The 25,928-nt window shown below is 39.9% G+C and overlaps 1 protein-coding gene across 11 annotated transcripts in view; it reads left to right on the top strand.

The window, feature by feature from the left end:
- Positions 1-11,330: 11,330 nt before the first annotated feature.
- LOC132908115 (ryanodine receptor) overlaps positions 11,331-25,928 on the top strand; it is a 40,970-nt gene continuing 26,372 nt past the window's right edge. For 8 of the 11 annotated variants that reach the window (XM_060961769.1, XM_060961773.1, XM_060961771.1 and 5 more), the window contains exons 1-15: positions 11,331-11,497; positions 13,753-14,148; positions 20,662-20,766; positions 20,874-20,972; positions 21,842-21,856; positions 22,354-22,431; positions 22,522-22,597; positions 22,685-22,797; positions 22,971-23,170; positions 23,600-23,782; positions 23,882-24,053; positions 24,473-24,642; positions 24,801-24,925; positions 24,997-25,367; positions 25,446-25,777. In XM_060961769.1, coding sequence (XP_060817752.1) covers positions 14,095-14,148; positions 20,662-20,766; positions 20,874-20,972; positions 21,842-21,856; positions 22,354-22,431; positions 22,522-22,597; positions 22,685-22,797; positions 22,971-23,170; positions 23,600-23,782; positions 23,882-24,053; positions 24,473-24,642; positions 24,801-24,925; positions 24,997-25,367; positions 25,446-25,777 — 2,093 coding nt within the window. In that variant the 5' untranslated portion in view covers positions 11,331-11,497; positions 13,753-14,094. The remainder of the gene's footprint in view (positions 11,498-13,752; positions 14,149-20,661; positions 20,767-20,873; positions 20,973-21,841; positions 21,857-22,353; positions 22,432-22,521; positions 22,598-22,684; positions 22,798-22,970; positions 23,171-23,599; positions 23,783-23,881; positions 24,054-24,472; positions 24,643-24,800; positions 24,926-24,996; positions 25,368-25,445; positions 25,778-25,928) is intronic. The other 3 variants (XM_060961780.1, XM_060961779.1, XM_060961777.1) reach the window with 1 other exon arrangement.

Raw genomic sequence — 25,928 nt, forward strand, 5'->3', positions numbered from 1 at the left:
CGCGAAACGAGCGAACTTCGTGTAAAACTGTTATCTCATTAACCCACTTTTCCTGTATTTCTACTTCCATGCATCATCGAGTTCGGCTTTTCGTGTTTTCCATCGTATTTAAATCAACGTGAAGTTCCCAAAAAACATACGAAATTGCAAACTGATAATTGACGCTTTTGTCGTTACGTTTTAAGCTATAGAAAATCAGAAGAATTAAAGGTAGCATCGATTGCTTTTCCACTAGCTTCAACTATTATTTATTAAATCGTAACCATAGTCTGATTCGTGTCAATCAATTAATTACAATCGTCGAGCTCACGGCAAAAACAACTCTTTTTCTACTCGATACGTTTCGATTTTTCACTTACCGATTAAATCACGAAGTTGTGAAACCATGATAAGGGCTACATCTCTAGAACCGTTTATGTTTCATTCGACGATAGATCAGAACGTTTATTTAATTTGACGTTTATAATGAAATTTCTAACATCAGAAACATGATACGTTTAGAGTAAAAAGTCTTGATTGAATAATGAGAATACAATCGTATCTCTTCGCATTTCATTCTCCCACTACCTTTCGTTTCTTCGCTCTACAGCCCTTCCTCCTCTTTGTCCCTTTTCCTGTCATTCTCCCTTTCGTCTCCTTTTTTGCCTCTTCCCGGCTTTCAGTTATTCTTTTCCCCATTTTTCCTCTTCTTTCGATAAAAAAAAAACTTTCGTTACATTAAGAGACGATCATCACTCTTTACATCTTCAGTCGTACAGAAAAAATTGTAATCGCGCCACAGCGATCATCGATCATAACCGCAAACCAGAAAAAATTACGTCAGCTTAGCTCGAGCAATGCTATTCGTCAAAAACTGCTTTTCCGGATATCGTGGACCATTGGAAATGGAGTCTCATTGAATTCCACGGCATCAGCCTTGGCACGCTAGAAACGGAGAAACTAGTGTCTGCACGAAATTCCGCTTTGACTACAATGCCCCAAGGGTTAAGTACCGCGGGCACAACGGACATCGTCGTTTCAGAACTCGGCCAGTTAACCCGGCGTTCAAAGCTTCGCTTTGCAAACGGCGAAAGCAGAAAATCTACTTCCCCCAACTTTTCCATCTCTTTACTGTCCACCCTCATTCTCCCTGCCGCCCACACTCCTTTCCCCTCTTGTTCTTAAGCAAACCGAACGATTTCATTTTTGAGACAACATCGTGAAATCCCACGACCCAGCATCCCCTACTCACGTTCTACTTTTTCCTCTTTTCGATATACTTTTCTTTTCTCACAGAGTATAATCTAGGTCGAAAGCTTTCCTGACTGACGCGAATTGATTAAGAATATTGAAAAACATGAAGCGCTGTTGGAGTTGCGGCCGTATTCTTGCTGGGCGTGTTGTTACAAGATAACAGAGGAGAAATTAGTGTCGACATAAAGTTCCGTTCAGCGTAGGATACCCCAGTGGATTAAGTACCCCTCGCATATATTGCACAAAAGCTGTTAACTCGGGACTCAAAACTATAGATTGCAAACTGCTAAAGCGGAAAAACTACTTGTTCCAACTTTCCGATCCTCTTTGTTCTTGCTTATTTCTTCTTGCCTTGGAATCACGCGAATGAACGCTTAACGGGAATTGAACTAAAGAATTTCCTTCCCTATGAAAGAAGAAAATTTCAAAACTCGAACGTCCGTGAACAGGTAACGAGCCGCTTTGTTCAATTCCAATGAAGAATAGGTAAAAAGAACAGGAAAAAAAACGAGAACGACGAGAGTAACGTGAAATATCATCGAGGTAAATTATCCGCACGAAAAGCTCAACCCATAAATGGAGAGTTTGATGGACACAATACCGATTTCGTCTCATCTAGCGACAAAGTACATTTAAATTCGCGCATATCCGAGTGGAATATTGCTCACTTGTTTGATCTCTAACGAGTCTGCTGAAATAGTTCGAGATGTAATTTCGAAAATAATGTTACATTAACGTGTCGGAGATGAATGGGACTGTTAAACATTAAATACATATCATTTGATAAGTTATTTATACGAGAATTAGACAGAGAAACGTTCTTGGTTTGTAATATTTAATTAATGATTCGACTTCTTAATGTTAGTTTCAACTGGATTGTTCACCTTCTTGATGAATGCTCGCGTTTACGCGATTCTATAACAATCAGGAAATTATTAGCTGTTTAAACGTCATTGTTTACTAACTGTGTATACAAGTTATACATTCATTGGTAACGTACAACCATTCATTGAACACAGAATACCCTCTGTGAATTGAGTTATGTTTCGCCTATATACGTTAACATTAACCATTAATCTATGATAATAACTAGTCACCATTGTTGGAACAGAACAGTAACGCAAAGGTTTGAACTAAAACCGTATAACAAAAGATGAGAAAAAGAAAAATGTCGAAACTCTATTTTAAAAAGAAATCAATAACCAACCGAGGAGTTAGATATAGCATCTGTTTAATTCGATTAACTTTTTAAAAGAGTAATAAAATGACAAAGAATTCAGAATAAACGACTCGTCAAATTATTATTTAATTTATTCTTTCAAATAATTATCTCTTTATCCGCTGATACAAGACTATATATATATAACAAAATTAATAATTGAGTTACGATAATATTTTACATGTGAAATTTACGGTATTATATCGATTATATGTAACAGAGAATATTATACATATATAGTCGAACAGTTCGACGCAAACACGCGAGTTATTGAAAAATGTTTTACATAGTTTGTAACATCACGCTGTAAGCTCACGTTACCGAAACAAGAACCGCCGCTGATCTTCGAATAACTTGGAGCAATTTACGATATATTAGAGAAACATGCGTGAAACATACCATGAAAAAAATGCTGATATATCCGTGTTGATATATTTGAAAGAGTTTCACGATATCCGACAGTTAATATCCTCCATAGAAACTTCAGAAAGAGAACAACAGAGATCGCGATATATTTCTTGTCCCTCTGTTTTCATCCATTCTCTTGTAGCATCCCCTTTGGATTTACGGTTAATACGAAACGTTATTGCTGAACCTCGAAGTAAAAGCGTTCTGACCGTCAATTCATTCCTCCAGATCATGGAGAAAACAAACTGACCAGGTAAAGGCAGAATATTTCAAGGCTAGAAACCTATAAAAGGTCCTAAACTGCGGAAACGTGCAAATAAGCAAACAGTGGAAATATAGTTTGGCTCGGATAAATTGTTTTCGGGCTTAAAGACTAGCACCGTGAGAATTCCTGTTCGAATATTTCTTCGCGTTAAATATCAGCTGTTTGCACTCTGGCGTCAGCCATTAATTAACTTTTAGTTATGTTTGTATAGTATGTATTTATACGTTTGATATAAATTTGCACAATATACTTGATTCTTGAGAAGAACTACTGAATTTTTCAATACCAGTCACAATTTAACTCTAATTCTTAACCCTGCTATTCTCGGACATATATTCTCAAACTGGAAGAATCGTAGATACTTCTTAAATATTTGATGTTATTTCCAACATTTCGAAAATTATAAATTTAACTAGCGTGAATTATTTAATGTTTCGAGTCTGACGCCAGTCATTAATTTGCTAGCCACAAACTTCTTCAATCGCGGAACTGAAGATAATAAAGTATGTCAATCTCAGTCAAGTTGATTTTAATCCTTGCCAATATAGTATTACTTATTTCTAACAAAACGTGATATATTTGAAGCAAGATATTTTTTAGTATCAATTAGCATCGGCTATTTAGTTCCTAATATTAACTAACTATTTTTAACCGCATCGTCCTAACAAATTTATTCCCATACTGAAAGCAATCAGCTATATTGCAGGATATGCATATATGCTAATACCAGGAAGTGCGTGTGCAAATAACTGTAGAGTTTACCACACTGAGAAAAATATTTGCATAACACTGGTAGCGGAGTAGATCGAGTCAGAAACGAGTATGAGTGACAATGATGTATCGCAAATCTTATTTTCTATTCCTCCAATTTTAACTTTCTGTATAAAACGTGGCTGAATTACACGCGTAAACTTTTGACGTTTGCTATTCACATCTTACGAAATTTAAGTTTTTGTTAAAATATTACCTTGCTACGCTAGATAAGAAGAATTATTTACTTTTGGGTAATTATTAGATACTTATTTAGGCTAGTGATATCTAGGATGAGAAGGTATGCTTCAACGGTGAAAATTCAAAAAACTATAAAACGATACTGCTGGGAGAAACATTTAATAGAAAATCGTTTCAATTTCCAAAAATTCATCGTCGGAAGGTTATAACATTTCTATGAGAAATTACGAACGTTTCATTTTGACCAGCCTGGTAGTTGTAATGTTAACATATTAATACACTGTACGATATAATCATATTCGCGTTAACTGCAGTATAATAAATTGTTCTTGGGTGTTTTACTTTGACTTAAGATAGAATAAGAAGTTAAGAGCAAGCTTCGCCTGATTTAAACGTAAGAAAGATTCAAGGATAATTCCCGAAGCTGGCGAGAATTTAAAAGCCACTGCTATACATTCCGTACAATGAAGATGCAAAATACCGTCATTATACGATCGAACAAGCAAGTTGATGCCAAGGTCTGGCAAAGTCTGCTCCACGAAATCTTTCCATCGGTACTCTTTATTTCTTGCTCGTCGGTGATATAAATTTCTACGGTTACTTTGAAAATGCCCGCCAGCATACCAATGACTCTTCTTTTTTTCTGGATTATGAGTACAATTATTTCGGACGATAGCACGGCCAAGGGAGAAAAGTTCGGTTATGTCAATTGTTGGGTAGGAAGTTTTGAAAACGAGCGATCTAATTTAAACGGCGAGAGGGTAGATAACTTTTGTTTCGAGTATTTATACGTACAATAAGCTTTAATCTCTTCCCGTTTAAATCGAGCCGAAGGAAAAACGAGCATTTTGCTTCTAAATGGTTAACGATGCCCGACACGGGAACGAAATGGCACAATAGAATCGGACGAAATTTAATTTCATAGCAGGGTCGCGACTGATGGCTGGAAAAGGACGGGCGCACAGGTCTAAGAAGATAAAGGGCGTTTCGAGGGAAAGCGATGTTTGAATCGTGCTTAATAAAATCGCATGAATATTCAGTGACGGGAGAATTGAAGTTCCCCGCGGAATCGAAACAAAAAGGTCATACGGATTTGCCGTTACAGGTGGCGTTCCCTCTGGAAAATTGAACTTTCGAAATCCCGTGTGGATTATTCCCCTTTCCTGTTCATTTTTGTCCCCGACGTCGATTTCGAAATGGAAGTTGGTCGATTAAAACACCATAGCGCGCGAAAATCCCCTCGACGCCGTTTCTTTTTTCTCTCTGTTTTCTCTTACGCGTGCTTTCCCCATAAATATCTGAATAAAACAATACAAGGGGACCTCTGTGTATCAAAGATAGGACGATTACCAGGACAATAGTAGAAAGAGATTGTCGGTAATTTCCGTGTAATTATTTACGAGATCGTTTATCGTGAAATTTTAAAAGCGCTTGGAAAGCATTTTCCATTTACCGTGGCGTCTTGCGGTTCGCAGAGAATTTACCGCGGATCCAGGGCAAACAATTTTCACGATTCCGCCGCGTTTTAACGTCGTCTACCGGGGACTGCTTACCGTTTCTACTCGGCCAACGATTGACCAAGAAGCTTTTAACTTGAAACGCAATGGATCAACATCGACTCGGTGGGCCACGAACCGACTCGAAAAAACGATTCCAAATGCTCTCTGTGTGTTAGATTTGGTCCATGAAGGATTTCGATGCGCGGCAACGTTTCTTTGCTTGCGAAACAAACACCGGCGATTTAGAGATCCTACGCGAGACTAAACAGACGCCAGCGAGGAAACTGATTCCATCTACTCCTCTCGCCTCTTGGCTCCGTGCCCTAAATCCCCTGTTTTTCTTTATGTCGCAGATCCCAAATTTTTTCCATTAATTTCTATCTTCCATCCCCGACTGCTACTACTTTACGCTTAACGAGGCAATTTTTCATCCGATAACACGCAGATAATTCTTCTTCGAGAGTAGCCGTATTCGTCGATTAATTTAATCAAAACGTTCGCGAAGAATTCAAATACGCCTCTATTTTCTATTCATTGTGAGTTGATGGTTCGTGGAATTGGTACGTTCCGTATCGACGCGTCGCGTCGGTCGGATTCGATGGATCTTGGGCCGCTAGCCGCGGAAGTAATGGAAGCGAAGAGAGACGAATAACAATTTAATTGAACTTCCAGCCGTCTGCCAGTTTCTAAACTCACCTCTATTCGTAATTAGGCTTGCGGCCGGTTGTGGGAGTCGTGGTGAAATAATTCAATCCTCCGTGTCTGCGTGTGGCCTAAGGGTTTCAGTATACCTGCCACCTGCTGTAACGAAATTCCCAACGTATTGGTAACTGCGTATTAAGTAGCTGACTACGATGCAACGATAGCCTGGCTAGTCCTTGATAAGATCATGAATTATCCTGGCTAAGATCGAACGTATCCTATTCCTAATTGAATCACCTTGACGCGTTCCTCGATAGTTACCATCGAACCGGTTACATATTCGACGTTTCTGTTTTAACGTAATAACGTGATTAGCATTTCGCGAAGGATGACGTACGAAGTTCGGTACCGAGGAGGATTCGCGCAATATATTCGAGAATGTACAAGTTCCGGTCATTACAAAACAACGCGCAAAGCTATTATTTTCGAAGCACTTCGTCGAGAGGCTCGCTAGATTAGTTATTGTTATGCTTGTTTCTATTCATAAGCGAACTTTCGAATACGAGCGAATGTAACCAAAGGGACGAGCAATCTACGGGAAATATCGCGTTCAACTCGAACGAATGTAACGAATCAACAAAGGGAAAATAATCAAGAAGTACGGTCGACGTTATAAAACGGTCGTACCAACGCATAAGCTCGGCGTGGCCGCGTAGACAAAGCATTTTGACAAATTTATATGCTAATCTCGTGCGGTTGACGAGTCCGAGATTAACTTCGTACCCCAGTTAGCAGTTGCCTACCACCAGGAGCACTCTATTTTCTCCAGTTGCGCAACAAAGTCCGGTTGTCACTTCATTTACGCTGTCCAAAATTCACGTCAACATTATATTCCACGAGGTCGAAAGTTCCATTGCGTATTGAACAAATTAGATTCGAAGTCCATATCCCGAGTCGGCTGCACGTGTCGAACTGCGTGTCAAAGAAATTTTTTCACGAAAAGTTTCGCAACGTTTCTCTTACTCGACCGATTCGGTGCATACGACAGCTCTACGAAATCTCTTCAAATATACTCTGTCGCGCTTAACAGCGTTCTAGCTGCTCGATTACGATAACTTAACCGAAATTAATGAGCTATATATATGCGGTTGAATTACAGGAATATGGAAAACGATGCTAATCGGTATTAAAAACAAAATATCGAGGGGAAAATTTATTGGCGTATAAACAGAATCGCGTAACCGAATCTAGTTTCGTTTATTTTCGAATGGAACGGAAGTAAACAGGGAAAAAATTTTTCGATCACCCTCGGTGTCGGAGCTGAAACCGCGACTGCGGATTCGGTGGTCGTCTAGTCTCTGCCAACTCGCAACAGTTCCTGGGTGTCGAAAATTAAGGTCGACGAGGACGATGTCGTGGCCTGGCTTGGTAAACCATCGATGCGCTAGTGGAAACGGGCGTGTCGGAACTTTTATTGTTATCCGAAAATACCTTGGTTCGCCCTCCAATGAAATAGATTCGAAACGGTGTGGATCTTCGTAGAATGATATTCCTGTTGAAACAGTAAATCACTTTTACTTGTCTCAATTCGCGATCCCTTTATCCCCGCGTTCCGTTTGTTTTCCTAGGGAAACGAAAATTACCTCTTGTTTTTTTTTTTTTTTTTTTTTTTTAGAATTCGCCAATTTTATTCGAAACACCTATGATTCTGCATCGTTACCGTCGATAAGCGTTGCTTTATTCAATCGAGCGATATTTTATTTGAAAGCCTAAACCGCAAATACGACGACACCGTATCTCCATATCGAATTACGTTTTAACTCGTTCGAAAATAATAACGGTTTGCTAGTAAATAAAATATTGACTGAGTATACAGACATTGCGATATTTTCAAATTTTATTCTTTTTTTTCCCTTTCCTGTTTCCCTTTTTTTTTTGCTTGGTATATTCGACACTGAACCGTTAACAATTCACAAACAAACGCACTAAAATATTAACTTTCACAGCTAAATACTTGACGCTTTGCTTGTAGAATGTTAATTTCGAAAAAGCTCGGGGGGAAAAACGAAACACGAATTTCCGTCCGCAAAGTGCTGCGCATCCAATTTATGCTTCGCATTCTCTCGTTTATTCGTTTCCATTTTATCCAATCGAATATTCCATCCAAAGCACGGAGTATAATTAATAAATGCAATGGAATGGACAAGGTTTCTCGCGACACTGAGAAATACTTATTCATAAGGGAAAGTTTGAACGGGGCTTAAGCCGTGTCCGATATAACAGCGTTTGTACAAGTTCAAGCTGGTATTAAGAGCTTTAATACATCGATAAAGAGAAGTCCTCGATGTAGCCAAGCTCGTTCCCTCGATTGTCGGCTAACAATTGAGAGGTTTAGTGGAAAAAGGGAACGTGTCACATCTGTATCAATGTTTTTTATCCTTTTTATCGTCAATTAGTTTCTGTTAGCTTCCATTTAACAATTTTCCATGTATCGATATAACATCTCATGTACGTTTTTATATTACCATGTTTTATACAGGATCGTATGAAAATTTCACGTCAAAGAAAGCAAACAAATAGAATATAGATAGAAGGCCAATATACTTGGTCTTCTTGAAAACTCGTAAGAAGATACTTATTATTTTAAAGATGGAAATAATACTACTCACTTATTCCACTTGAATGCAGTAAGAAAAAGAAGAAAACGTTTTTCTAACGAGGACAAATGAAACGGGAAAAGAAGAAAATATTTATAATAAAATAATACGAATACGCGAGATTAACTAACAATTTGTTGTACTTGGACTGTCTTCCTATTTATTACCAAACTTATTTGCCAATAAAATATGCCAAATTAACTCAACATTTAAAAGTAACAAGTGCTAATAAATCAAAGATTAATTTATTATTATATGAGAATAGTTGGCATTTATTTAACATTTAAAGCGATTCGAATCTGGTACATTTTCTGAAAAAGCTTTCACCTAAAGATTGTCCTCGTTTCTAAATTTATGGCATTCGTGGCATGTGACTCTTTTCTATCGATCCGCTCAATTTCTTATACACTTTCAATTTGAGATGGCGAAAAATGTCGAACTCCTCGTAACAAAAGTTTCCATCGTTGCTGCGGCGCGGCAGGGTTTTAATTTCAAATTTCCACCCTTAGCGGTCCGGCGTCCGTATATAAATGATGCAATTGCCTTCGGTGCAGACGGGTGAAAATAAATTACGCTCCCCCGGCAGATTCCAACGCGTACAGGTCGGCCGGTGCAAATTTATTTGCGCGAAGAAGCACGAAAGAGTGAGCGGGCCAAACCTTCCCTCGTTTCGAAGGGCCCGGCAATAAAGGGATCACTCGGGTCAGGTTAAGGCGATTTATTGTCTAGGTAAGTTTGCCATATTCGATAAAAAGCCACCGCGTATTTGCCGCGCTACACGATATAAAGAGGGGGTGGTAGGATAGGGACAGATAAAGTCAATAATTCCTCGCGTTTGACGCGCGGCTTATTGCTCTTCGCTCGGAGAAGAATCGCGAGAAGGCCAAGAACCGACCATTTGTCAACGATATTTTACGGTTGGATACTGGCATTTTGAGTCTTCGTGGTTCGTGCTTTCTTCGAGCGGATGCCATTTTGGTTGAGGTTTGTTTAATTTGAGTCCTAAGGGAGATTTCTCTGTGATTTATAGAGACACCATTCTCTGAAACTTCAAGTATAGAAATAAAGTTACATCGTCGTTCGATTACTTCGATGTTTCTCTATAGTTCTATTTTAAGGTACACGCAAAGACGACGAAGTGCAGTGTAAGGAATGACACATGCTTTCCTGTGTAACACCATAGAGCCGTGAATCGTGTCGCGTAACACCTCGGTGAATTCTATTTTGTACGAAATTTCTATAGTCAACATCGATACACGCTGTTACCTTTCGTTATACTCTCCTTGCTTTTCTTTTTTTTTTTTTTTTTTCTTTCTACCGAATTCACATCGTGCAGGAAGAATTTATCGCACGGTGAGAATTTTAACAAGTTCTCTTCTATCGAGCAATAAATCTGCGATAACCATCGATCAAAGCAAGTCAATCAACCAGTAGCTCAGCACCGAGGTCGTATAAAACAAACAGAGGTAGAAGATTTATCGCGGATCTAGCGTCTATCTCGATCGCGTAGATCGTAGTCAACATAAGTTAAGATATATCGTTGTATCGCACTGGATTTTTATCTATAACTTGTTAACGTTCGTCGCACGTTAATTTTTATCGACACGAAGTGGGTAATAACAATGGACGAAAAAATAGTATCGTAAGAAATAAATTTCGAAAAAATCTTTTTACATCCTTTCTAAACAATCGTCGCTCAAAAAAAGAAAACGGAAAAAGGTACAACGTTATATAATCTCGCCATCTAACGTCACGCAAACGTTAAAAAATACATCCTGTTAAAAAAATCCTATTCTACTTTATTCACTGCAGACTCGCTGACGAGACACGTGAACGAATACCAACAGCCGGGAACAACCACGTCCGATCAATACACCAGAGTTTACTCTCTGTCGGTGGTGCGTTATAAGGGTAATTCCATGGAAAACGCTTCGTCTGACCACTGTCGGAATTCTCTGTACGCTTGAATCAAATCTATTTCTCGATACAGGAGAATTTGGCAAACATTGCCAACAGCGGCGAGGCAATTGCAAAATTGTAACATCAACTCAATGAAACTTGTAATTACATATGTTGCAATAATAAATAACAGCAGTTCTTTGTACCGACGTTAGTCATACGTTTCTCTGACACGCACATAAAATATATTCCAAGAACACGAAACATCTAAAAGTATAGAAACGGGTCATACGCGAAATAATATCTACTAATTTAAATATCTGTTTAGGGTGGTTTCGTTATCTTTTTAAGGTCGTTTGACGAACCCATTTATTATTGAACTTCCTCGTCATTCGTTCAAACGACGAGGCAAGACACCGTCGTTGCGAGGAACGACAGCAACATGGTGTGTTTTGCGTGCAACACGGAGGAACGGCGACGCGTAGCGTGAGGAGAGGCAACGCGGGCTCGGCTCGAGGCTGAAAATAGCCGGAGAGCGCCGCTAGCTCGTTCGCTCGCTTCACTCCGCTCGGCATCGTGCTCCGGCAGAACCGCTCGAGCCTCGATACGAATTTCGTCGGTGGGGCCCGACCAAGAAAACGAACGATCCAGCCATCCTGAATCGTTCGACCGAATTAACCCCTGGTTCGATCCAGGTCGATCCGCAAATCGATTTCAGACAACAGTGAGTGTTACCGTCTTTTTTGGTGTATAGTGTAAAAGGAAGTTTCTTTACGGTTTTTCCTTTCGATTCTCGAGGTGAAACTTCGAGGGCAGTTTTTGTTTCTGATCGATTCGTCTGTTTCGCGATACAGTGAAGTGGCTGAAAAAAAAGGCGTGCAGTTTGAAAGTAATGCGGCGTGAATTACCAATTGCATTGCGGGTACTCGGCAGACCGATCGACCTCGATGCATTTGCATACTGTACGCATCGAGAAGCGTATGCGTGGCTGCGTACGAGTGGGTGCGATACGCGCCACAGGCATCTTTCTCGAAAGTTTGTGCCTGTTTTAATTACAGATACGTACGGGCGGCTTTTCTCTTACCTTTCTCTTTCGCGACGGAGTTTCCTATATCGGTGGATGAAACGCTCGATTGCTCGATCGAAGAGATCGATCGCGCACAGAGATAGGTATATTTCTTTTAGATGCACGCGACGATGCTGATCTTCCACTTAGTTCGTGTATATTCTGGCAGCGAATTTCCAAAATTGCGAAACACTCATACGAATTCGTTCACACGGTCCCATCTCGGTAACAAGGTATATTTTCTCGCTGCTGCTCCGTGAGAATTGTTCAAAGAAATATTTAGCACTAGGACAATATTAATTTCTGCTGATTCGTTGCCAATTCGTGGCAACGCATCGCTGATTTATCGGCGGTCGTTCGAACGCACTCTCGACGATTCCTCTCAGGATCGCGTCTCGCGACTCGTTCGTACATCGTCGCGATATCCTTAACCTTCGATTAACATGTTGCCATTTCTAATTCGAGTAGAGGCACGGCCAAGCTCACACGGATCCCTCGCTCGTTTCACCGTGTGGTAAATGCATCTATTTCTGCCGGTTGCTGGAAATAGACGCGAGAATGAAACAGGTCCGATTCGAAGCGTGTGTCTGTTCGCGTCAACGTCGTCCACCATCGCGTTTGTTATCGTCGATGATATCGTTTAATTAACTGAGTAATTAAATTCGATTTGTTCGATTGATATTCGGGAACGAATATCGGTCGAGGATGAAGAACTGCTTCAAACTTGATCGAAGGGCTCGCACGAAATTGGATTTATTCCGATTCGTGAGCAAATTGGATTTTCACGGATTATTCGTAACCATTTTATGTTTGGTCTTACGTGTCGCGTGTGTATGTTGGTTTATAAATTTAACGCGGTTATTAGAATGAAAGAGTGCAATGGCAAAGCAATTTGTACCAAGTGAGACGTCAGATCGTTGTACCTTAAATTGTACCGGAAGTAATACGGTGGGAGAGGAGGGGGTGCAACAGTTGCTCTAAACTATTTTTACTTAAACCCGTCACCCGTTGGATTTATATCTAAATATACGAACTTCGCTGCTGGAAGTTTTCTCCGTTTAATTGACGCACGTTTACGCATCGTCACTGCAATTACGTAAATAGTAAAACCGATAATACCGTTAACAACAATGATAGCAACGTTACCGTAATTAACGCCGCAATTAGCAGTGATCGTGTATAGAAATGATACACGACGATTAATAGCGCGTGGATGATTCGTTGGAAAAATAATACACCAAGCGATTAAGATATTTGCTAAATAATAATGTGTGTATCTAGTTTCAAAATGCATCAGGTAGAAATATTCTAGAGCACGATAATTACTTCTCTACTTTGCCAATTCAATTAAACGCGGTAAGATCCAGGCAGCCTTCCCTTCTTGTTCAGCCAACTTCCACCTTCTGCGCTTTCTTCCCGACTCTGATCGTTTAAATCAGTGCGTAGTACGCAATACTATTTCCCCTGCTTCTGGCTTCTTTTCGAGTAATAGGGTAACCTAATTAATATTTCCCACGAAGTACGAAGGATCTTACAGCTTAGACGCGATTCGTGCATTCGCTGTATCAATTATATACCCAGTGAAACCTTCTGATAAATTGCTAATGAATTTCAAAAATATTTCGCGATCTTTCCCATCCCAAGGGCGTCTGAAACATTCCGTGTCTCTAAACTTCCAAGATTCCGGAACTCGATAAATTCATGAAATCTATCGAGTCGATCGAGATTGCTGGAGATACAGGGAATTCCCAAACTACTAGCCCATTTTAATCCACTTAAATCTCCGAAATGAGCAAACTGCCTTGACGTAAAGAAAAACAGCAACAAGGGAAGGTGCATACGGGGTATCATTTTCATTACGACGGAATTTCGAGCATGCGGAATTTGATTGAAGGAAACGGGCGCTTGCGCAGGGGTTGCCGAGGTTCACGCGAGCCACTCTCCAGCCAGTAGTGGCTGATCATTGGTACGCTATCGGAGGTTAGGACGTCGTCGACACCGTGCTGGTGGTGTTGGTGGTTATCGTCGGCCAGCGCGTAAACGTTCCGCACCGGCAGCCGTGTGTGTGCCACCGGAAAGGCGAACCATGTCGAATCGTGACCGCGTGTGACCGTTCATCAGCACCCTATTGACTACGAAGCTGGAGACGGTGAACGTGCGTCGCGGAGAACCAGGCCAGACCACGACCGAGAAAAATAACGCGAGGGGAGGTGAACTGAGCTCGGCGTCAGGCTACGTGAAAACGTACCGACGGGATGGCTGACAGCGAGGGTGGCTCCGAGCAGGATGACGTATCCTTCCTCCGTACGGTGAGTCAAATGTTTATCCGTTACTATATTAAAAATTGATAACGCAATAGGAAAATTTTTTAGCGATTTATCTTACGATTCCAAAGAGGAATTTAACAGTTGAACGTGACATGGACCTTATTATCAAAGGAACGCTTTTTTTCTTTTTTTTTCTTTTTTTGTTGTATTATAGTTTAGTACCATGCAAACGCTGATCCAACGAGAGAAACGTTTAATGGACATTAAACGAATTAAATAAAAATCACGCGCAGAAAAGTCTTCGACTAGCTCGGATCATCACGTGGGAGCGGTCGAAAAGCGCGCGATGTTATCGAAGGGTTGGACTCGGCGAAGAAAGAACGCGACATCGTAGAAGGTCGGATATCGTTCAGGCTCGAACGCAATTAGATGGCAAGCGAGTAGGTGACGTCGGGTAAATCCGCTTAAAAGGCGTTTAAAGTTAGCATTCGCGGTGTGAGCGGTGTTTACGGTGCTGTTGTCTTGCATAAAATCGCGATTTTCCGTTGCAAAGGACGAGCACAAGGGGGGGAGGAATTCAATGAATCGTGGAAGCACTTAAAGTTCTCGTGTCAAACGACCTTGACCTCGTTCAACCCGCAAGGATCAGGCAGTAACATAGTGACCGAGAGGGTAGCTACAGCCTTGAGCTTCCGTAAGCTGCACGCGCTCGATGCTCGACTCTTTAATACCCGCCTTTAGTAAAAATATATCTCTCTGATGCACGCGGTCCTCTTATCGGGGAATATCGCCGTCCAACAACACCGACACGCGTGTCCATCGATTTTTTTTTTCTTCCTCCGTGTTTCTCCCTTCCTCTGTTATTTGCCTTTTCCATTTTCTGCAACACGCTGTCGTTGCGCAACGTCCTGGCCTTTTCTACGTATAAAAAGCCTGTACATTCGTTCCATAAAGTACATAGTATGTTTTAGTGCGAATTTATATACGCTCGATCTCGTTTTTCCAACACAAATTCCATGATTCGAATTTCGATACGATGCCTCGATTTTACGATAATACGACTTCTGCAGGTTGCAGGCGTTTCGCGTTTCAAACGGCCGATTCTTGCTTTGGAATACGCGTCACTTTGTTACGTGAGAGCGTTCAAGCTTTCTTCCGGGTATTCTCTTATCCTATCATCAGAATGATATCACGGATACGAAGTAAACCAGACACTTTGTGCATCGTATCGCAAGCTATCTCCTCCGCCTCGAAGAGCATCGTCGCCTCGCCCTTTCTGCGAGCTTGTAGTACTTTCGCTTTGAACTTTCCGACATGGAACACCACTTTTTACCAGCCTCGCGAGCCACTGACGTCACGCGTTTCCCAGGCGTTTTGAAGTACATTTCCAAATAGAAGATGATGAAAGGATTAGTCGATAGAATCAGCCTTCTACGAGGCTTGCAGACGCATTTGGACTTTCTCCTTCTTCTTCGGGAACGCCTGCGACATCCTCTTCTACTTCCCCTTTCGACAACTGGGTTATCCACGGCTGGATTGGGTTCTTGATGAACAGTCTGTTGCGTTACATTTCTATCAAGAGAACGAACAACGTTGAAATTCCTACCTTTAAATCTTTAAGAGTTCGCGAATATGTTCATGAAACATAATTCTCTGAAACGCCTGTATCAGCGGTTTTCGATCAGTGATACATACCATAAAGCCTTTATTATCCAAAGATAGTTCTACATGCAAGATATATCGATCTTATTGCTACTGAATTGTGGTGAACTGGAATATATTTATTTATGAAAAGCATGAAAATCCTCGGTCTACGTCGAAGCTCCTATCGATCACGATTGGTATATGACACATTTTTATAGCTTTAAAGAACTGTTCGTGAGTTTGTTACAAGTAATATTCACACGAAAATCATAAAGTGATCATAAAGCGGTCGTGAAATGTTTGCGAATATCTTGCAAGCATCGTTCGCGAACTATCTTCCATATCGCGAATATCGTTTACCAGTGAGGACGCTTACCCCGTTACGAACCTAAAAAGTTTCGCCTCGAAAAGAAGACCAAATACCATCTAATTCGTAAAATAGCGTTGAGAACTGCTTTTAATTCGAAATATCGTTAAGGGGATCGTTCACGGAAACTACTCGTGACCCAGAAGTTGTACGGGGGAATCTTTGAAGAATCGCGCATCCGTAAAAGTGGTCGTCCAAGTTCCAAGGTCTCCAAGGAAATTACTATGCTACGAAGAAATACCTTAAACCAGAGGTTTTTTGGAACATAGACCGTTATAACCGACACTAATTACTTTTCTTTGTCGTGTTTCCTTCGTCGTTTCCAAGGTACGAGATGCGTTTGATTAAACGTATCGAAGGGAATTATGTGCTAATGAAATTACACGATATCACATATCCCCATCCAAAGCGTTAAACGACTGTAAGTGGCGTTCGTGACTGAAAAGCATAACCGGATATATTTGTTCGAAGAGAAACAATGTTATCGATCGTCACCGAATTTCACGTTTTTCACCGATAAAACATACTGCATTTTAGTAAATATGTATCGGCTAAATAAAAAAAGAAGAAAAAAAAAAGAAAGAAAATGTTTAGGAGCATGCAACGTTATACGGTTGTCATATGTTTTTGGCTGGTGTGCGACGTGTCACAAATCGATTATCTCAACCGAGAAAATACATTTTTAATATTTCTTTGATCCTTTGAAGTTGAGTTCAACTATACGGGATTGCCGATTCGTTGATTAGGAAATCGTGCGAGAAACAAGTTTATCGTTGGATTCACGACGAAATTTAATCGAGACCGATCTAGTTATAGGAAAGCCAACCTCGTTTTAGAGGAACGATCGTGTCGATTCAGAGATAAATGATTTTAAACACGATTCTAGCCTAGTCTATAGGATCGAACGTGTCTCACCTGTCGTCATTAGGATTTTCATAATCGAATGGTCGATCCATGTTCTATTGCTGTGCCGTTATTATTAAGCTTTACTTGAAAATTTGATTATGTGTGGCCGAAATCTGAAATGTCCAAACGGTTGAAAACATTTGAAGCTTTCATCGGCTAGATTCGCTTAGGTAGGAACAGAAGAATCGATAGTGTTATACGTGAATCGAGAATTAATACGGTGGAGCTGATTATAACCGAACGTTTCGCTTATCACCGGCACGCAAATCGATAATTTCTATCTTTGTTATTAATTCCAGTAAAACATCGTCTCATCGTTTTACGTCTCGTTTACTTTATCGAGCGTCGATTAATGCGATTAAACGAAATTTATAACGACGCATTCGTTCATCCAGTTTAACGAAGACAAATATACATAATCTTTTCGAAATTATCGCTAGCCTTGCTTGGCACGAGAACGAGTCCGACGTAAATCAATTTTACCTCGCTTCGAGAAAGGACGGAAATAGGAGCGTAATTTCATTCTCCAGTGTTTTCTCCCTTTTCTTTCTCTTCCTTGCACCGTTTTCAATTTCAGAAACTGGTATAGATCGTTTAACGTAATTTCACGAAAATATATCGGACGTACATAAAACCGCATGGATGTTATGTTTGACGGTATCCGTCGAATGAAAACGTTCGAGAATGTTGAGATGTCTCGAGAAATATAAAGAAGGCTAAAAAAAAAATCATGTCATCGCTCACGATACGCTGGTTTGTATGTAATGATCATTAATTAAGTCAACAACTATTGGCATCGTAGAGCGCCGCTCAAAATTATCCTGCACACTTTTACGATTCGCTTACATTCACTCGTCGCTAGCGGCACGAGTGGCAACAAATAGACGATGCAAGCTAATTAAAATTAATACTAAATTGGACCATTTAAATATGCCGTGCGTCTAGTGGACGAGCCACTTCTAGACTGTCAACTCTCTTCTTTAAGAGCGTCGTGACAGTTAATTTTAGCAATCGACGTTGCATTGTTCCGTATGATCAATACAGCTTGTGTAGGTATCTCTTCATTAAAGATTCCACGTCGAAAAGCGACCGTCCGAGTTAATAACGTGCTTCGTTTCAGCCAGTGCTTGCGTACGAGAACGCAAAGAACGTATCATTAACGATTCGTAACAATTGCTCGTTGGTTTCGTACACAACCACGGGCCAAGTGGCCGATACGAGTAGTTTGGAAAGTGCTGAAAGCACCTCGCTGTACAATGAAGATATCGATCGGCAATTAACGACGTAATCGTTCCAATCGAAACGTTTGTTCTTTTTAAACTGTGAAATTATACCTATACGATTGAAGAATGATTCTTAGTACAATGTCGTGAATGGATTTGACGTAAGAAAGATAAATTAGTAACCTTAAACTTCACGACATCAATTTCGATGAAAGTTGTTAGATGTAAAGTGAATGTTTCGATTCATAACCGAAGATCGAGTGATTTACATTTATTACACGTTCGAATAAAATCGTGCCGAATTGTTGAACACTAAAATATAAACCCACCCTTGACCCACGTTTGCAACACGTTGCAGGTTCGATCGCGGTTGATCTCGCGGACAGCGGAAATAATTGGTTTATTCGATTCATTATCCGTGTTCGATTGCTTCATTCTCCATAATTGAATGGAACACCGAGAAAAGTCGTGATTATACATAGATCGTAAGCGACCAAAATTCCTATATTGTTGTCCGTAATTTATTGATTCTACCGCAAATTATTTAACGAACAATTGAAATAGAAATTGAGGCAGAGAACATCGTCGATATTCTCATTAAATAAATTTGCAAAGATGTTTGCCTATTCGTTATTCGTGCAGCAATATTCCACGCTCGAATGAAATACCACGAGAAATCACTATTGCAACTTGTAATCAGCCATCGATGATCCTTAGATTTTATCAGAAATTACTCGATTGTACTAACGAACAGCTAAAATAATAATTAAAAAGGGAAATGCCATTAACGTTGTCATTAGACAAATTTGCAAAGGCGTTGGCAGGCCTGAATCGCAAATATACTCGAGGGCCAGATAAGACTTGCGTGCCTTTTCGTATAACCCGGTAACACGTTATGTTAATTCACCCTCGAACACGTTTTTCCTATAATACGCCATGACGGCGTTCGTGTTGTACGCGTTGCGTTTGGATATGCGTGCTTCTTTTATCTGCGTAAAAATATGTAAAGTAACGAAGCAGAACTGCCGTTACTCTTTACGTCGCGCGTACGAATTGAGGAAGAACACGGAATTTTTGTGAGCGATACGACGCGCCATGACAGGTTGTCGTCGACGATAGAAATAACTGTGTTAACATATTGCACCACTGGTCGTCGATCGCAGTGATAAAGAGCGATTGTTTAATTGCGTTATCGAGCGTGGAAACTTTCCACGGGCCATCGAATATGCTCCAAGACGCTAATTTAAACGCACGGGCGAATTAGAATCGATCATTCACATCCGTTCGAAACTCTAAATCCGTTCACGACCGTAATCTGCCGCTCTAAAAATACTTTCGCTATATTTACTTCAAAATTATCAAAGTATTCGATATGACCAGTTCGTATACCTTTCCGTAGAAATTTTCTAAATTTGCAACAATAAATTTTAAATATTTGAATGATTTGTCGTAAAATATATGGATAAAAGTTTGCATTATATCTTTTCATATATTTCTTTTTTCAAGTTGCTTAGCAGAAATTTTATATTTTAATCGTCGATAATTTCAATACTGTTGTTAAAGAATGCAATTCTAAGCGCATCGTCGTGTCGCCTCACTGTTTTATTTCAAATATATAGTACGTATTATTTAGTCAAGTTAGAACTACTTCGAAAATTCTTGTCCGCATATTTTCGCCGAATTGCGTTGTACATTGGCGGAATTGCATGATAAAACTCATTCGCGTGAGATATGACTCAGTCGAAGCCACTGTCTTATACCGAAGAATACTACCACTCCTGCCTCTTAAGTAACGCTTAAGCAAGGCTTGCGTAGTAAAAACAGTGAAATCGTTTCCCTGACAATCCGCTTTGAAAGTCTTGAGAAGCGTTTCCCAGTATGCTTGTATAAAACCAGCGTCGAGCATTCCTGAGACGGTCCAAATTGGTTCTGGCACTGTGCGTAACATCTGCCGTTTGGCTCACATCATATTTTAGCGTTTCGCAAAGGTCGCCGTTGGTTCTCGTATTTCTAATGCATCAATGAATCATTTTTTAAACACAACACCTCTTCTTTCACTATGTTGCCACTTTTTATATATTTATTAAATAAATGAACATTTCGAAGGCTGCGTTATTTCAAAAGAATTATCAAAGTTTCTATTATATAACAGTTATGCAATGTTAGGAGAATTAAAGACAGATCGGCGTTTGTTAGTACTATATATTAGTTATTTCGAAAACTGAGAATTTCGAAAATTACATTATTGCAACGAAATACCATCAAAATGTATATAACATCGTTGTATATAGTATATACACGATACTACGGAAAACGAAAACAGATCAGCGTTTGCTAGTATTGTTTCGTGTCTGGGATAATTACATGAAAAATGATAAAAGAAAAATTGAATTCAACGATGAATCGAAATTGTAGGAGGACATGGTATGTCTGTCCTGTACCGCAACTGGTGAAAGGGTTTGCCTCGCAGCTGAAGGGTTTGGTAATCGACACTGTTTCCTCGAGAATATCGCAGACAAGGTAGAATTTTTAATTAATTCGATTGTTGTATTTCGTTACGATCGTTGACAAAGTTGAGTCAAACAAATGTAGAAATTTAATATTGACCATTTTATTTACAATTGCAGAACATACCACCTGACCTGTCGCAATGCGTATTCGTAATAGAACAAGCTCTGTCGGTGAGAGCTCTGCAGGAATTGGTAACCGCCGCCGGTTCCGAGACGGTAACGTACCACTTCTTTATCACCCTTCGTCGTACGATGATCCTCGTGTGTCACTGACACGATCGTTCGAACGTTACGTTGTCGAAGCAATTGTTTCTTTTCTAATTTTCGTACAATGTTCCACACCGTGATATTTTTTCGTTTTCCTGTGCAGGCGTTCTTGTCATATATTTTCGCCGTATCTATTTTTTGTTCGATAACTGTGACAACGAATAGTTGCAGTATCTTTAATCCGTACGATAAACAGGACTCTCCTCTGCATCGTGCGTAAATCGATTGGTCGATGTGAATGACCTCTGTACTTAAATCACCTGCATAGGAGTGGGCCATAAAATCCATTTGATCTCATGTATCGTATACAGGAGAGATTAATCAATATCATTTATCCATATTTTTGTAAAATTGTACCAACTAAACTGAACGATGCACTTAGAAAGTAGATACCCGCGATTTTGTGAACCTATCCACTGTTTTTGATCAACTGCGAATTGAATTGCATTTGAATCGCTGTTCTTTCCGTACCTTTTTTTATTCCTCGATAAGACACAACGAAATAATTTTCTGAATGCATCCGCACGTTTCCTTATCCAATAAATGTGGCATGCGTCCATGTAGTCGTGTAACACGTCTCAAATTGTCTTTCATTTGTCCGTATTTGTTTCTTATGTCCCATGTTTATGTCCAATTTTTGTTACGTCGATGCGTTGCAACTCACCGCAAAACTAGAATTTCATGCAAAACACTTTTACCTATCGACCGACATTGTAAGCGTGTTGACCGAATTTTTCTTTCTACTATTCTTTCTCTATCTATTCACGATTGACAAAGCGAAAAGATGAGATTTACAACATCTGTGTTTCTGTTTGCAGCAGCAAGAAAATTTAGTAAGTATACCTTCCGTATCGCTCTAAGACACCGTTTACGTTTACGTTTACGTTTACTTTCATGCTTGTGAGTAACGTCATTTGCTTGCACCGATCTTTTCATTCTTTCTCTTTTCTCTTCCATTTGGTTATTCTTTTCTCTCTTCCTCGTTGAAATTTCTTTCTTCGATTATGCATCTTTCTATCTTATGTTTAAATACTGACACAGTTACGTTGTACTTGTATGCTGATCGCGCGAATTTCTATGACTGCGTACTTTTCTCTTTTACGTTCAATTAACATACGATCGATTTACGCATTTATTTTTTCATGCCTGCCATTGACATTCATTCGTTAACAATCATTATTTATGGCCTTCTCTTATCGGTATGCTTGTGTACTTATTTTGTTTCTTTTTTTTTTTTTTTTTTCATTCTTTAATCCATTTTCGATCTACGTGTACCTCAGGCCTTCTACATGTTTCATCTAATTGCTAGAATATCGTTCCGTAATTTTAGGGAAAGGGCACTGGATCTGGACACAGAACGTTATTGTATGGCAACGCTATTTTACTGAGGCATCAAAACAGCGACATGGTAAACAATTGCATCTTTTTTCGTACATAATTAATAAATGTATCATCGTTTGATCGTCATTTTCACAAGAACTGACTGTTTCGTTTACAGTATTTGGCGTGTTTATCGACCAGCTCGTCCAACGACAAGTTGGCTTTCGACGTAGGTCTGCAACAGCATTCTCAAGGTTAGCCGAAGGAACGCGATCGAATTAATATCAACTAATATCAATTCCTGTCGTGTTTACGTGTACGTAATACGATTGATCATTTAGGCGAGGCGTGTTGGTGGACTGTGCATCCAGCATCGAAGCAGAGGTCAGAGGGTGAGAAGGTTCGAGTCGGTGATGACCTTATTCTGGTATCTGTGGCCACTGAGAGATACTTGGTAAGCAACACAAACAGAAAACAATAATATTTTCTAATAATATTCCCAATGGCTTCGTTCGCAATGATATTTGTTAAGCATGGCATTAAAATAAAAAAATATTTTGTAGTCTCACCGTCGGATCATTAAAATCCACACTATCTTGAAAATTAATCTCGTCCACATTTATCTAGCACACAACAAAAGAAAACGACTTATCAGTGGTTAACGCCTCGTTCCACGTAACCCACTGGTCGGTACAACCTTACGGCACTGGAATCAGCCGGATGAAATACGTTGGTTACGTATTTGGCGGTGATGTTCTACGATTCTTTCACGGTGGCGACGAATGCCTCACTATACCGTCAACATGGGCCACAACACCGAGTCAAAAGTAAATGTTAAAAAATTCAACCCCTTCTTCTATCCCTTAGATGAAACAAGACTGTATGCACCAAAATAACTATTTTTATGCAAGTTCATATTTTTGTAAACAGAACTAAACAAAAGGTGTAGCTTGAACGGAAATTTGTTTCATCCACTGAGCATCATAACAAATGCTATATTTCGAACGTTTTATATATTTTTGCATATAGTATGCATTCTAATTTGCATCTTTAAATATCTCATAATGTACTATCCAATTACGCTTCACACCATCATATTGTTGCATTCATCGTTGGAAGAAAAATTCCTCTCGAGAAAGTTAACGACGACTCGTTATTTATTTATTATTCCACTAGAGATAATCTTTTCTATAGATAATTCGATTAAAGCAGCTAAACCTACATATGGCTTCTAGTAGTTAATATATTGCTTACAGTATAGTGGTCTACGAGGGAGGCAGCGTAATGAGTCAAGCTCGATCTCTATGGAGACTGGAGCTGGCAAGAACTAAATGGGCCGGTGGTTTTATCAACTGGCTGCATCCGATGAGGATCAGACACTTGACAACTGGACGTTACCTTGGTGTAAAAGAAAACAACGAACTGTATCTGGTCGATAGGTAGATATCTATTAATAGGTATTAATAGGAAAGTTCAAAGGTCAAATCGAACGTCGTGCCAATAATCGTAAGTTACATAATTATGTTCTGTGTTTGAAGAAACGAGGCAACGACCGAGACTTCAACGTTTTGGTTACGGCAAGAGAAGGATGACCAGAAGATCATTCTCGAGGATAAGGATCTCGAAGTTATCGGTACACCGATCATCAAGTATGGTGACTCGACTGTTATCATGCAGCACGCTACTACTTGCCTCTGGGTCTCGTACAAGGTATACATTAACAATAATTTATACGTAGGATTCTTATATTCAAGTAAGTGAATTATTTAAACGAAGAAGCAAAGATACACTCTTGCACAAAACTTTTAGAACAGTTTAATAATTCATAAAAGCTGGACTTTCCTTCAGAACTGGAAAAATTAAGCATCTAAACGAAATGAACTTACGAAAATATATAAAATGTCCAAACTAAAACGTTTATTACTATATTTACTAAACGTAAGAAATCTATCCATACATAAATTCCAAATTTATATGTATTCTCTTTTTTATTCTTCTACACTCATAACTCCTAACTATTGAGATAACTCATCTTGATGTACGTACACGCATTTACAGTCAAAGCACATATATATTATTCGTCGGGGTGGATTAAACTTGACTTTGATTGACTTTGATTTATATCATAGTCGTACGAGACAAAGAAAAAGGGTGTGGGCAAAGTGGAGGAGAAGCAAGCCGTCCTTCACGAGGAAGGAAAGATGGATGACGGTTTGGACTTCTCTCGGTCACAAGAGGAGGAGTCCCGGACAGCTCGTGTGATACGAAAGTGCAGCAGTCTGTTCACTCAGTTCATCACGTGAGTGTCTATTGTTCGATCGATACTGTAATTTCTCCACATTAAAGTATGCAATTAAAAATGGTAGAGGCTTGGATGGAAGCGTACAGAGCCGTTACAAACCGAATGATAAATTAACGTGGACAGGCAGATCGCTAAAAGGACCGAATATGTTTTAGAGGCCTAGAGACGCTGCAAGTAGATAGAAGAGCGTCTATGTTCTTCCAAAATGTGAATCTGAACGAAATGGTGATGTGTCTGGAAGACTTGATTAATTATTTTGCTCAACCCGAAGACGACATGGGTAAGCAAACTATTATGATCGCAGAAACGCTATTATTACAATAGATTGACGTACTCTAACCATTTATGTAGAGCACGAAGAGAAACAAAACAGATTCCGCGCTCTGAGAAATCGTCAAGACCTGTTTCAAGAGGAAGGTATATTGAACTTGATACTCGAAGCCATCGACAAGATCAACGTGATTACGTCACAAGGTTTCCTCGTGGCACTTTCGGGAGACGAGAGTGGTCAAGCTTGGGACCAAATATCAGGATACCTGTATCAACTATTGGCAGCTATTATCAAAGGAAATCACACAAACTGCGCGCAATTTGCTAACAGCAATCGTTTGAACTGGTTGTTCAGTCGACTCGGATCGCAGGCTTCCAGCGAAGGCACTGGAATGTTGGACGTGCTTCATTGCGTTCTTATCGACTCGCCCGAAGCTTTAAACATGATGAGGGTAAGCGTTATAACGAGTTAAACGTACGATAAAATATTTAAAATCCCACAATCTCGATGAACTTCTATATCTTCACAGGACGAGCACATTAAAGTCATCATTTCCTTATTGGAGAAGCACGGAAGAGACCCAAAAGTCTTGGACGTACTTTGCTCGCTGTGCGTGGGTAACGGCGTGGCTGTTCGATCTTCGCAGAACAACATCTGTGACTTCTTGCTGCCAGGAAAAAATCTTCTTCTTCAGACGCAACTGGTCGACCACGTGGCTAGCGTTAGACCGAACATATTCGTCGGTAGAGTCGAGAACTCGGCGCTTTATCAGAAATGGTACTTCGAAGTCACCGTCGACCACATCGAACAGACCACGCACATGATGCCGCATTTGAGAATAGGATGGGCGAACACTGCTGGGTAAGTCAATAAATGACAGACCATTGAGTCGTGTTATTGGCATTCACTGATAGTAAAAATCATTTCAAATCGTCTCATTGATACTCGTGGACCTTTTAAGGCTGTGTAGGTTTTATCAAATATCAACTCGAGGTCATTTCAGCGATACCAA

The sequence above is a fragment of the Bombus pascuorum genome, chromosome 6, assembly GCF_905332965.1.
Source record: "Bombus pascuorum chromosome 6, iyBomPasc1.1, whole genome shotgun sequence".
NCBI lineage: Eukaryota > Metazoa > Arthropoda > Insecta > Hymenoptera > Apidae > Bombus > Bombus pascuorum.